We start from the raw sequence: 15,004 nt of genomic DNA on the forward strand, positions 1-15,004 counted from the left end.
GCACCCATGCCCTGAGCCCTGGAGAGCCCCTGTACCCCTTGCCTTAACCACTTGGGATGGGACGCGCAGGGACGTGAAAAGTTCTTGTGTGCTGGCTTGTTCTCTCCTGCTGCTGAGCCCAGTGTAAGATGATGGGCCCCACCAGCCACCCCACCTAAGCCCCAGGACCATCCACCCTGAACCGTCCAGCCCGGCCGAGCTGACCCAGAGCAGTGGAAATTCTCGGCCAATGCAAATCATTGTAGAAAAAAGAATGTCTCTCTTGAGGCCCTGTGCTTTGGGGATGTTTGTAGGAAACTGAGGCACTAAGTGTACACGACCCTGCCAATTCTGGAGGGCCAGAGGATTCCTGGTAAAGGTGGCATTAAGATGGAGCAATTAGGGAAAAGGACAATAAATGCACTAGAGGAAGTGGGCTTCCACAGGCAAAGAGAGGCTTTCCATGATGTCTGGCTTAACGGCAGACAGCTGCATACTCATATTTGCGAATCCCATCAATCTGTTTCAATATGTTGTTTTGGTTGAAGTATATAAAGAAAATCCTGCCTCTTGCAGATACGTAGTTGGAAAAGGAAGGAGTATTTTAGGAACCTTTTCAAATCATTGTAGCTATTCTCCTTGGATACTCTGCAAAACTCAACAACTGGTAATTTCTTAATGGTTATTGTAATGTGGAATTCAGGTCACATCAGAGAACTTTTCTAACGCTCTATTAAAGTTCTTTGGTCGGTCTTGCACTTTGAATGGATCTTTCACCTGTGTGTGATTTTTCTGATGCCATCCTTTGGTCATTGGAAAAACACTGGTTCCCTGAGTTATGTAGCTATTCTAGATGTTCACACATTTCATTATACACTATAAAAAATCACATTTGTTAATATCACCACTGACATCATCAGGAAAATCCTTAAGTATAGGAAAGATGTCAACTCATGGTACCTTTCCGAAGTCCTCATTTTTGCTTGAAAATTCAAGTTTCATCACTGGCGACAAATACTGCAGGTTACGTATATTCCTCTAAGTGACTAGCTGAATTTATTCATTTTTAAGACAATGTCACCCAAATGCCCCAGCTTGAAGGACCACAGTGTGTCTGCCAGTCATTCTTTTAGGTAAGAAAACAATGTCTAAAAGTGGCTAATTCAGCTTGCAGCTCCAACAACTCTGGGCCTTTCCCCGAGATAACCGTGCCCCTCTGTGAACCATGCCCCTTGGTGCCGTAGGCAACAGGGGTACTTATACATACTTTTTATTTCATCACATGGAACATGAAAAATAGATGCATGCAAAGGTCAATATTTGATAAAATTAATATTTCTTACTGTTTCCTCCTGGACATTCTAAGTGAACTGGCTTTTTCCCCCACTACAAATGGTGGCGGTGAATAATCAATGACTATTCGTACACCCCGGGGGCCCTCTCAAAGCACGAGCAACCTATCCATCCTTGCATCACACAGCAAAAAGGCAAATCACATCCTAGAGTTACTATGAAGGCAGGTCTGACTTTGCAGAGCCCCTGAAAGAGTCCCCAGGAACCCCCCAGGGATCCGTGGACCCCACTTTGAGAACCACTTGTTTAGCTTCCCATCTTAAGAAGAAACAGGAACAACACAGAACCAGGAGCTGGAAAACTTGTGCTTTTTCCTCTGAAATGCCGATTCACTGAACTACAGTAAGCTGTGCAACCGAAATTCTCTGCCTGGGAAGGGTTCAGAGTGAAGGAGAAGAGACCACCCCCTCTGGCATGGGGGTTATTCTCATCACATCCGCTCGGTATCCCAAGCTTTAGTGAGAGACCAGCAGCCTCTGTGCCAACAGCACAACTTCCCAGTGCCAGATTTTATAACAGGATTCTACAAAGGACCCACACGGCCTGTAAAATCCCACCCACGGGTGCAGGGCCTAAAATGACAAGGGTATAAGAGCCGAGCTGGCTGGATACAGGGGGTACAGAGTGGGGACACAGGCTGCCCTGAGGTCCAGACAGCCAGGGGGTTCCTACAAACTTGGGGTTCACTTCAGCTTCATTTTGGGGATACCAGCTGAGCTGCACATCTACAGAACCAGCCTACCGAGGGCTCAGCCACACTCCTGCCAGCTCATTTCTCCTGCCCTCGCAGTTGGACTGAACACAAAAGTCACCAAGGGAATCAACTCACAGAGCACCAACGTCCTCTATGCTCCAGAGCTATTCAGATAAAAAGTCCAACGCAAAAAATTACATCTGCCACCAAAAAGACAGTCACCCTCAGTGAAGAAGAGACTGCTGGAGCATTTTAAGGCAGCCCTTCAGTCACCAGACCTGAGCACATAAAAAGAAAACAGACAAAACATCAAAGGATTTGGCTAGTGGGTTATTTTTGCCATTCAATAAGAACCTAAAAAAAAAAATCGGTGAAGTTGTAAGGGCATCTGCACACACACACAAAACCATCAATATGTGGGAAACATAATACACCCCTGTGGTTACAACAGGCAGTGTCAATGGGAACATTTTCACTTTTAATAAGATAGCCTTTCATGCCTCCGATTCTGCAATATCATCAGCACAACTATAAATAAGGATGCAAAATAAAACACATACCCATTGCATCTGTGCCATTTCCTTCAGTGACTCGGTGAAGGCAACAGCAAACCTGGCAAAATGAACCAAAACAGTGGAAACAGTTAGGGCAGGATTCAATCAGCGTAACCATGAAACAGCTCTTCGGGAACAAATGACGAGAGAGAGACAGGGTAAGCAAGTAAATGTAAAGCGCAATCAATCTTTATTATTCGGGGTCATTGGTCACTGGGTTTCACCTCCGTCCACATCAGAAAAAGCTGCATCGCAAGAAGTCAACCGAACAGTGTTCAAAACTTCCAACTGTTCTTGCTCCTTCCTGCGGGCTCAGAGACGGGATGAAGCCAAAAGGGAGAGAGACAGCAGGACCCAGGAAAGAAGCAGGACTTTGGCTAAAGCGCAGGGGCGGGTGACGCACTCCCCCAAACCCCAGGAGAGCTGGGTAGGCACGTGGGCCACTAAAAGCTGATCCCTGCACTTCAGGGCAAAAACAGTTTCTCTAGCAGATGCCCAAGGGGTTCTGGAGCTAAGAAGATGAAGGTAACATATCCATTAGAACTGTTTGTCACAGAGCAGAGGAGTTTTAAGAGGTACCTTTTGGGGCGGGGTTAGGGAATGGGAGTTAATGATTAATGGGTGCAGAGTTTACAATTGGGGTGATAGAAAAGTTCTGGCAGCAGATGGTGGCGATGGTAGCACAGCATTGCCAACATAACTATTAGCACTGCAGCAAACGTTAGAATCTAGTTAAAAGGGGAAATTTTAGGTTGTATATGTAATTAGAACTTAAAATTTAAAAAAATAACCACGTAGGACTGTACACCACAAACAGTGCACCCCTAATGTAAACATTAGGACTACAGTTAAGAGTACAATTTTAATATGCTTTCATCAATTGTAATAAATGTTCCACACTAATGCAAGGGGTTAATAATAAGTTGCGTCATAGCTTAAAAGTCAAAGAAGTAGTTTAAAAAGGAGAAAACAGTAGTTTTCTACCATATAGCATATATCCAAAAAGACAGATTCCAGAGTGAAGTGAGAAAGATAAAACTCTAAGACAGCCACAAAAGTATGCCAGTGAATATGTAACTGGTCTCAGCTTAGGAAAGATTTTTCTATGCATAAAAAGCTAGGAAATAATTTCTAAGGCTATACTATTTATATAATTACATTAACATTTAAAGCCTATGCAAATATAAATAAGTACAAATAAAATAACAGTGTGGGAGAAACATCTCCAATTCATATGGGGAAAAGGGGATTAATATTCCTACCATATTAAACAAAAACTTTTCAAAATAAACAAGGAAGATGAAAAGCCCAATAGAAGAAGTACAGCCGGCTGGGAGAATTGGACAGGCGGTCCCCTCAAGCCACGGCGGCTGGTGCCCCCCCACGCGCATCCCCCTGGACCAGCTGCGAGAATTGGATCGGAGATCCCCAAGCCGCGGAGAACAGCGACCAGGGTCCCTTCCAAACACGTGGCTTCCCGGTCCGGCTGGGAACGGTGGATAGACACTTCCCCAAGCCGCTTCAGCTGGCGACCCCCCCCCCCCCACAGCGAGAGTTTTCCAGTTAAAGGAGCCACAGCATCTTTTAATGGTGGGACCCGCAGACAGATGAGCGCCACAAGCGCCACCTACTGGGCAGGATAAGAAAAACAGAGCCCAGAGATTTCACAGAAAAATCTTTCAACCTGTGGGGTCTTACACCCAGGGAAACCTGATTAAATGCCCAGACGCCAGCAGAAGATAATGGATCATGCTCAGAAAATTGAAAATATGGCCCAGTCAAAGGAACAAACCAATAGTTCAAATGAGATACAGGAGCTGAGACAACTAATGCTGAATATACGAACAGAAATGGAAAACCTCTTCAAAAACCAAATAGATAAATTGAGGCAGGACATGAAGAAGACATGGGCTGAACAAAAAGAAGAAATAGAAAAACTGAAAAAAAAAAACAAATCACAGAACTTATGGGAGTGAAGGACAAAGTAGAAAAGCTGGAAAAAACAATGGATACCTACAATGGTAGATTTAAAGAGACAGAAGCTAGAATTAGTGAACTGGAAGATGGAACATCTGAATTCCAAAAGAAACAGCAACTATAGGGAAAAGAATGGGAAAATATGAGCAGGGACTCAGGGAACTGAATAACAATATGAAGCGCACAAATATACGTGTTGTGGGTGTCCCAGAAGGAGAAGAGAAGGGAAAAGGAGGAGAAAAACTAATGGAAGAAATTATCACTGAGAATTTCCCAACTCTTATGAAAGGCCTAAAATTACAGATCCAAGAAGTTCAGTGCACCCCAAAGAGAATAGACCCAAATAGGCGTTCTCCAAGACACTTACTAGTTAGAATGTCAGAGGTCAAAGAAAAAGAGAGGATCTTGAAAGCAGCAAGAGAAAAACAATCCATCACATACAAGGGAAACCCAATAAGACTATGTGTAGATTTCTCAGCAGAAACCATGGAAGCTAGAAGACAGTGGGATGATATACTTAAACTACTAAAAGAGAAAAACTGCCAACCAAGACTCCTATATCCAGCAAAATTGTCCTTCAAAAATGAGGGAGAAATTAAAACATTCTCAGACAAAAAGTCACTGAGAGAATTTGTGACCAAGAGACCAGCTCTGCAAAAAATACTAAAGGGAGCACTAGAGTCAGATACGAAAAGACAGAAGAGAGAGATATGGAGAAAAGTGTAGAAAGAAGGAAAATCAGATACGATATATATAATACAAAAGGCAAAATGGTAGAGGAAAATATTATCCAAACAGTAATAACACTAAATGTTAATGGACTGAATTCCTCAATCAAAAGACATAGACTGGCAGAATGGATTAAAAAACAGGATCCTTCTATATGCTGTCTACAGGAAACACATTTTAGACCCAAAGATAAACATAGGTTGAAAGTGAAAGGTTGGGAAAAGATATTTCATGCAAATAACAACCAGAAAAGAGCAGGAGTAGCTATACTAATATCCAAAATTAGACTTCAAATGTAAAACAGTTAAAAGAGACAAAGATGGACACTATCTACTAATAAAAGGAACAATTAAACAAGAAGACATAACAATCATAAATATTTATGCACCAAACCAGAATTCCCCAAAATACGTGAGGAATACACTGCAAACCCTGAAAAGGGAAATAGACACAGATACCATAATAGTTGGAGACTTCAATTCACCACTCTCATCAATGGTGATGAGAGTGTGAACATCTCATGTCTAGAACATCTAGACAGAGGATCAATAAAGAAATAGAGAATCTGAATATTACTATAAATGAGCTAGACTTAGAGACATTTATAGGACATTACACCCCACAACAGCAGGATACACCTTTTTCTCAAGTGCTCATGGACCATTCTCAAAGATAGACCATATACTGGGTCACAAAGCAAGTCTTAACAAATTTAAAAAGATTGAAATCATACACAACACTTTCTCGGATCATAAAGGAATGAAGTTGGAAATCAATAATAGACGGAGTGCCAGAAAATTCACAAATACGTGGAGGCTCAACAACACACTCTTAAACAACAAGTGGGTCAAAGAAGAAATTGCAAGAGAAATTAGTAAATACCTCGAGGCGAATGAAAATGAAAACACAACATATCAAAACCTATGGGACGCAGCAAAGGCAGTGCTAAGAGGGAAATTTATTGCCCTAAATGCCTATATCAGAAAAGAAGAAAAGGCAAAAATGCAGGAATTAACTGTCCACTTGGAAGAACTGGAGAAAGAACAGCAAACTAACCCCAAAGCAAGCAAAAGGAAAGAAATAACAAAGATTAGAGCAGAAATAAATGAAATTGAAAACATGAAAACAATAGAGAAAATCAATAAGGCCAGAAGTTGGTTCTATGAGAAAATCAATAAGATTGATGGGCCCTTAGCAAGATTGACAAAAAGAAGAAGAGAGAGGATGCAAATAAATAAGATCAGAAATGGAAGAGGAGACATAACCACTGACCTCACAGAAATAAAGGAGGTAATAACAGGATACTATGAACAACTTTACGCTAATAAATACAACAATTCAGATGAAATGGATGGGTTCCTGGAAAGGCATGAACAACCAACTTTGACTCAAGAAGAAATAGATGCCCTCAACAAACCAATCACAAGTAAAGAAATTGAATCAGTCATTCAAAACCTTCCTAAAAAGAAAAGTCCAGGACCAGACGGCTTCACATGTGAATTTTATCAAACATTCCAGAAAGAATTAGTACCAACTCTCCTCAAACTCTTCAAAAAGATTGAAGTGGAGGGAAAGCTACCTAATTCATTCTATGAAGCCAACATCACCCTCATACCAAAACCAGGCAAAGATATTACAAAAAAAGAAAACTACAGGCCAATCTCTCTAATGAATACAGATGCAAAAATCCTCAATAAAATTCTAGCAAATCGTATCCAACAACACATTAAAAGAATTATACATCATGACCAAGTAGGATTCATCCTAGGTATGCAAGGATGGTTCAACATAAGAAAATCAATTAATGTAATACACCATATCAACAAATCAAAGCAGAAAAATCACATGATCATCTCAATTGATGCAGAGAAGGCATTTCACAAGATTCAACATCCTTTCCTGTTGAAAACACTTCAAAAGATAGGAATACAAGGGAAATTCCTTAAAATGACAGAGGGAATATATGAAAAACCCACAGCTAATATCATCCTCAATGGGGAAAAATTGAAAACTTTTCCCCTACGATCAGGAACAAGACAAGGTTGCCCATTATCACCACTATTATTCAACATTGTGTTGGAGGTTCTAGCCAGAGCAATTAGACAAGAAAAAGAAATACAAGGCATCAAAATTGGAAAGGAAGAAGTAAAACTATCACTGTTTGCAGACAATATGATACTATACGTTGAAAACCCGGAAAAATCCACAACAAAACTACTAGAGCTAATAAATGAGTACAGCAAAGTAGCAGGTTACAAGATCAACATTCAAAAATCTGTAGCATTTCTATACACTAGTAATGAACAAGCGGAGGGGGAAATCAAGAAACGAATCCCATTTACAATTGCAACTAAAACACTAAAATACCTAGGAATAAATTTAACTAAAGAGACAAAAAACCTATACAAAGAAAACTACAAAAAACTGTTAAAAGAAATCACAGAAGACCTAAATAGATGGAAGGGCATACCGTGTTCATGGACTGGAAGACTAAATATAGTTAAGATGTCAATCCTACCTAAATTGATTTACAGATTCAATGCAATACCAATCAAAATCCCAACAACTTATTTTTCAGAAATAGAAAAATCAATAAGCAAATTTATCTGGAAGGGTAGGGAGCCCCGAATTGCTGAAAGTATCTTGAGGAAAAAAAACGAAGCTGGAGGTCTCACGCTGCCGGACTTTAAGGCATGTGAAGAAGCCACAGTGGTCAAAACAGCATGGTATTGGCATAAAGATAGATATATAGACCAATGGAATCGAATAGAGTGCTCAGATATAGACCCTCTCATCTATGGACATTTGATCTTTGATAAGGCAGTCAAGCTAACTCTCCTGGGACAGAACAGTCTCTTCAACAAATGGTGCCTAGAGAACTGGATATCCATATGCAAAAGAATGAAAGAAGACCCGTATCTCACACCCTATACAAAAGTTAACTCAAAATGGATCAAAGATCTAAACATTAGGTCTAAGACCATAAAACAGATAGAGGAAAATGTAGGGAGATATCTTATGAAACTTACAATTGGAGGCGGTTTTATGGACCTTAAACCTAAAGCAAGAGCACTGAAGAAAGAAATAAATAAATGGGAGCTCCTCAAAATTAAACACTTTTGTGCATCAAAGAACTTCATCAAGAAAGTAGAAAGACAGCCTACACAATGGGAGACAATATTTGGAAACGACATATCAGATAAAGGTCTAGTATCCAGAATTTATGAAGAGATTGTCCAACTCAACAACAAAAAGACAGCCAACCCAATTACAAAATGGGAAAAAGACTTGAACAGACACCTCTCAGAAGAGGAAATACAAATGGCCAAAAGGAACATGAAGAGATGCTCAATGTCCCTGGCCAGTAGAGAAATGCAAATCAAAACCACAATGAGATATCATCTCACACCCACCAGAATGGCCATTATCAACAAAACAGAAAATGACAAGTGCTGGAGAGGATGCGGAGAAAGAGGCACACTTATCCACTGTTGGTGGGAATGTCAAATGGTGCAACCACTGTGGAAGGCAGTTTGGCGGTTCCTCAAAAAACTGAATATAGAATTGCCATTTGACCCAGCAATACCATTGCTAGGTATCTACTCAAAGGACTTAAGGGCAAAGACACAAACGGACATTTGTACACCAATGTTTATAGCAGCGTTATTTACAATTGCAAAGAGATGGAAACAGCCAAAATGTCCATCAACAGACGAGTGGCTAAACAAACTCTGGTATATACATACGATGGAATATTATGCAGCTTTAAGACAGAATAAACTTATGAAGCATGCAATAACATGGATGGACCTAGAGAACATTATGCTGAGTGAGTCTAGCCAAAAACTAAAGGACAAATACTGTATGGTCCCACTGATGTGAACGGACATTCGAGAATAAACTTGGAATATGTCATTGGTAACAGAGTCCAGCAGGAGTTAGAAACAGGGTAAGATAATGGGTAATTGGAGCTGAAGGGATACAGACTGTGCAACAGGACTAGATACAAAAACTCAAAAATGGACAGCACAATAATACCTAATGTAAAGTAATCATGTTAAAACACTGAATGAAGCTGCATGTGAGCTATAGGTTTTTTGTTTGTTTGTTTGTTGTTTGTCTGTTTGTTTGTTTGTGTCTTTTTTTTTACTATTATTATTATTTTTATTTTTTCTCTATATTAACATTCTATATCTTTTTCTGTTGTTTTGCTAGTTCTTTTTCTAAATCGATGCAAATGTACTAAGAAACGATGATCATGCACCTATGTGATGATGTTAAGCATTACTGATTGCATATGTAGAATGGAATGATTTCTAAATGTTGTGTTAATTTCTTTTTTTTCTTTAATTAATAAAAAAAAGAAAACACATATGATCAAAACAGAAAAAAAAAAAAAAAAGAAGTACAGCTAAAGCAAGGGTAAAAACAGGAATCCACAGAGAAGACAGACAGGGGACCAAAAGAATTAGAAAAAAATAAATTTCTCTAACAATCAAATTAAAACAATAACAAAGCATTTTATCACATAATTAGATGGCAACATTTTAAAAATGGAAATGTCTACTGACTACAAAGCTGAAGAAAATGGGTTGATACAGCTACTTAGTGAACTGAAAAAGGGACATTCTTTCTGAAAGGAAATTTGAGAAATTGCATCAAAGTACTAGCATGCTCGAACTCTCTGCAACTTGACCTTTACACATTCCTCCTAGAGGCATAGCCAGGTGAGTGCACCAATCCTCGGGGCCTGTTAAGCCATTTAGGGTGGAATCCTGTACAGCCAATCACAGCCACGTTTAGTGTGTTCCACGTTATAAAAAAATGTTCACGATGTTTTGTTAAGTAAAACAAAAAGGAGCACACCAACATATGTAGAGCGTGAATACCAGGAGAAGAGAGGGAGAAAGGACCGAAAAAATATTCAAGAAATCACGACTGAAAACTTCCCAAAATGGATGGAAAATATTACTCTACACATCCAAAAGTCTGCACACACTCCACGTAGAAGAAACACAGAATGATTCACATTCAGACAGGCCATCGTCACACACCGACAGGCAAAGACACACTGTGAAGGCAGCCGGAGAAAAATAGCTCAGCGCCTGCAAGGAAACTACAGTGAAATTAATAAGCTAATCAGATCCCTTCTCATCAGATACCACGCAGGCCAAGGACATGACACATTGAAAGTGATAAAAGGGAAAAAACCAAAAACAAACAAACAAAAACTGTTAACCCCAAATTCTATATCCAGTAAAACTTTCTGGAAAAAAAAAATGAAGGTAAAATACAAACATTCACAAATAAAAAAAGCAAGTTACTTAAAAACAAATAGTACGTGCTAACTGATCCAAATTTTCTAAAAGAATTTTGATGATAATCAAAATTAATAACATGAATATACTCACGAACGCACAAATAGGAGTAATTAGAGAATCATCTACAAAGAGTCCTACATTCCTTATTTAATCAAGAATTTAATTTAATTTAATCAGCCTTTCTTTCAGTTCCTCATTTTAGAATTGTTGACCTTGATTTTATATCTACTTAGTAAATAACATTTTACAAGATTTTCTAGCACGATGATGCTAGGATAATTGAGAAATTTAAAAACAATACATTTTTTAAAGAGAAAATAGAAAACTACTGCTTTTGAACTTGCAGTAGAATGTTGTCATTTCAAAATGTACTTACTTTGACATGTAATCCTGTTTGTTGAAAAATACCTTTAGAAACACTCGGTCTCAAAAACCATAAGAAATTTGTCATATTTGGCCATTCTGATCTACAGAATAGCAACTGAGGATGGTCCGACCGAAAGCGTGCACATCCTGGTTTTGAAACCATTTTCAAGGTACTTCATTTCATACAAAACCCCCTTTTGTTCATTTCTCAGTTTTTGCTCAGTTTAAAGTTTTTCTTAAAGGTACCTGAAGGTCTTAGGCCTTAGTTCTTGAAAAACCAAATTTCTACAAATCTCAAATGTCACTTTAATTTTCATAAGTATAATACTTACAATAAATATTTGGTAATTATGATGCATGTATTACCATATATGTATTAAATCATAATCATTATAAGAAGCAGAAAAACTGAGGCTAAAACAAGTTTCAACAGAATATCTGATAGCAAAAAAGTTTAAAATACTAAAATAAGTTTAAAATTACACCCCATAGGAAAAACATGCTACTCTTTAAAAGTATTTGATTAAAACTGAAACACTCATTATAAAGCCAGACAAGTTCAATACTTTGTTTTATAGAAGACTGTGACGTATTATGTGGGACAAGAAATCTATGATTCATGCAACTTTCCTGCTCACTAAACTCAATCAATACCCCCCCAAATAAAAATCAATGTCTGCTTTAACAACAATGCAATGAATAACATTAATGATAAAAGATGGATTCACTCAATATTGCTTCTAGCAAACAGAATTATTTTCCTCCTATGAGACAGTGCATTAAATTCTATGAATCTAATGGTAATAAATTTTTAGAACATAGGAAAAACAATAAGAAAACTTGTAACGATCTTTCACCTTACAAGGTAACTCCAAGGTACTTCCATACTTATTTTTTTGAACAATGTACACTGTCTCCTAAACAAACAGGGCATGGATGGCCCAAAAGTCCTCAGAGTAAAGTGGGACCCTGAAATGAACAGCATCCCTGTGTGCCACCGGATTTCAAGGACACCACTGTCACCTGCCTTACCTAAAAAGGGCAAGCCTGGACCCTGTGCTCAGCAGTTACTGAGGCACTCTCAGTTCCCTGGCCTGGAGATTGGAGATGAGCCACAGAAAATTGAAGGCTGGTGATTTATTGGATTAAAAACTAATTACTTTTTTTTTTTAAACAATGATTCAAAAGCTGAAAAGACACTCAAGTCCCTGTTGTTGGCCCCTGCGTGCAGGCTGGAGGCAGGTGGCGAGTGGCAGGGGGCCCTTCCTCCGTGGTCTCAGCAGGAGCGGGTCCCGGGGGACACGGATGGTCCCTCTCCAGCCCATTCCATAGACTCAGCCCCGTGCGTCTGTGGGTTCCCTCTGTCACAGTTTGTTTACCATCAGAATGGCTCTTTGCTTTGTGTTTGCACGTAGATTCAAGGTTTCTTTTGATTTAATCTGCTCTTTTTCCACAACAGTCTTCATATCAGAGCACGTGCACAGTGTTCTCTTTCTAGTGGGTTTGTACTGGTTATGCAAAGAAAATGAGGTGATCGTTTCCCCCACTAATCCTCCAGGCTTAGGTGGGATGCTGTGCAAATATGACCGTTTTCTAAGACCAAACCCCAGCACCTGCGATTCGGAATAGGGTCTTTGCAGACATGATCAGATAAGAGGTGGCCACACTGGACAGGCCCAAATGCGGTGACAGATGTCAGACACAGAGACACGGATGGGACCCGTGGAACATGACCCCAGGAGGAGTGGGCGCGGGAGGGGACAGGGGCGGGACGCATGGCCCAGCACGTGCGCCCCACTGAAGACCTGGTCCCCGGGACTGGGGTGGAAAAAAGTCCTGTTGGCCTCAGCCCTGTCCCCTGGAAACCCAGCCAGACCCATCGGGGAACCCTACCCTGAGCAGACAGCAGCTCGGCCGGCCCGGACGGACGAGCACGGCACAGGAGGAAGACAACAGTGGGACACTTTCAATCCAGCTCTAGAGCTCAGAAAGCTACACCAGTTAAGGGCCATGCCAAAAACACTGTTCGCAGGCAAACCTGATACAGATAGGATCCTAATTCGTTGGCTAATAAGGCTGTGGTTGGATTGTATTATCTTTTAGAGAGCAAGAATTCTGACTTTCTCTAAGAATTCTCCTCCAATATTACGTGAAGAATCATTCAAGTGCAATAACCTGTTTCCAATAACTGCTCATGACAAGGCAAAAAAATGTGTCAAATGAAACAAACAAACAAAATGATATAAAATCAGTAAGCTGTAAACCTCCCCAAACTTGGCTTCCTCAGTCTTTTTGTTTCAAGGAATTCCATCCAAGTGTGTTGAATGATGCCCTCCCCTGAAATCCTCCTAAGTATTACCTGGCTTCTTCAAGAACTTTTCCCATCACCGTGTGTTTTTCTCCCTGGTTCACATCTTCATTCAAATCGGTTCCACCAAAGATGACGCCAAAAGGAATTCGATGACCTGCAAAAAATCATGAGAGTTGGAGAAGCCCAGCCAATCCAGACAAGTCCCTGCCCGAAAGGGGGTGCTGGGGCAGGGGGATTTGCTTTTGTACTTGGGGAGTACATGAGTCTTCGGAGGCTGGAGAGAGGAGAGCAGTGGACACCCCAAAGACTCCACATTCCAGCTGGTGGCTACCTTACGAGGCAGAGGGGGACTGATTGAACAGACTGAAGTAAGGTTGCTACAGCTGATGTCAAAATGGGGAGATGATCCTGGATTAGCTAGGCAAGGCCACTGTAACCACCAGGGTCCCTAAATGTGCGAGGGAGAGGCATGAGAGACGGGGCAGAGGGATGCAACGTGAGAAACACTCCACAGGATACTTCTGGCTTTGAAGAAGCTATCTTTTTCAGTAATGTTCACTTTAATGGTAAATCTGCCACAAGTTTTCAAAAACTGATATTTTTATTGCTTTTCTATTAGTAGCAATTTGCCAAAGACAGAAAAATAGATGCCTAAAAGAGACACACTGTGGACTAAGGAAGCTGCCTAGAGGTTATAAGGCCATTTTAATAGTTAAGATGATCAGCATTCCTCCTCAGTAAGCCAATCTGCCATGCTCAAATGTGTCAGACATACTTTCATGGGGAAGCACAGGGCTTTGATACCTGGCAGCCTGCATCAGAGTCCTGGTCGCCACCCAGGGTAAGTCACTCAATTTCTCTGAGCCTCAGCATCTCATCTAAACTGGTGACCGATTTGTGAGATTAAATGACACACTGTGTAAGGCCTTGGTACAGAACGGACTCCATAAGTGATGGCCAGCACCACCGTACTTTATCCTGAGATGTTTCTAAATGCATAAAGCCAGAAACTCTCTGAATTAAATTAGCACTTCAGACAGTAAAATGGTGGGATATTTCATTTACTTTTCAATTATTTTTCAATGTCCGTTCTGTTGTTAAGAAAAAAAAGGCTTTACATAAGTAGCATAGTAGGCTTGATAGCAGAAGACTTTTAAAAATGCATCTATAATTATGATTGAAAATCCTAGAATCATCCACTATAGTACAACATTTGCAGAATAACTTTGCCAACTCTTATTCACCCTTCAAAACCCCATCAAGCCATCCTCTCCTCTCTGAAGTTTTCTCTGAGTGCCTCAAAAGTAAATCCTCCTCTTCTGTGTCATGCCATGTGTCATAAAGAATTAGGATTTATTTGTAGACTGGAAGAAGCTGAGAACAAGAACCAACCTTTTTTTATTTTTTATTTTTGGCACCCCCTGTTGCTAATATGATACCTGCTAACTATAAGTTCTCAACCAGCATTAGCAGAAATGAACTGAGCCTGAAGAGTGATAAACAAGCCACTTCCCAGTGGGTTCACTCAGAGCTACCAAAGTGCCAGGTCTAATTTCATAAATAGGTGTTTCTACAACAATTTGTCACTTCTAGTGGTTTAATGAGATAAAAACCTTGTAGTTTCCTGAACCTGGCGTCCTAATCAGTCTCCTAACACTGCCTAAAGCATATTCCTCAACAAGACACAGAGAAAGGGTTCAATGAAACACACACATTTTCT

At 40.1% G+C, this 15,004-nt stretch overlaps 1 protein-coding gene across 3 annotated transcripts in view; it reads right to left on the reverse strand.

Moving 5' to 3' along the window:
* Positions 1 to 15,004, reverse strand: part of GLT1D1 (glycosyltransferase 1 domain containing 1) — an 83,289-nt gene that overhangs the window by 54,960 nt on the left and 13,325 nt on the right. For all 3 annotated transcript variants that reach the window (XR_013175448.1, XM_077159551.1, XM_077159550.1), the window contains exons 3-4: positions 13,333 to 13,438; positions 2,587 to 2,638 (exon numbers count right to left, since the gene is read on the reverse strand). Coding sequence is in view for 2 of the 3 variants with exons in the window: in XM_077159551.1 (XP_077015666.1) it covers positions 2,587 to 2,638; positions 13,333 to 13,438 (158 nt within the window). In the remaining variant the exon portion in view is untranslated. The remainder of the gene's footprint in view (positions 1 to 2,586; positions 2,639 to 13,332; positions 13,439 to 15,004) is intronic.

Source organism: Tamandua tetradactyla, chromosome 5 (assembly GCF_023851605.1).
Source record: "Tamandua tetradactyla isolate mTamTet1 chromosome 5, mTamTet1.pri, whole genome shotgun sequence".
Classification (NCBI taxonomy): Eukaryota; Metazoa; Chordata; class Mammalia; order Pilosa; family Myrmecophagidae; genus Tamandua; species Tamandua tetradactyla.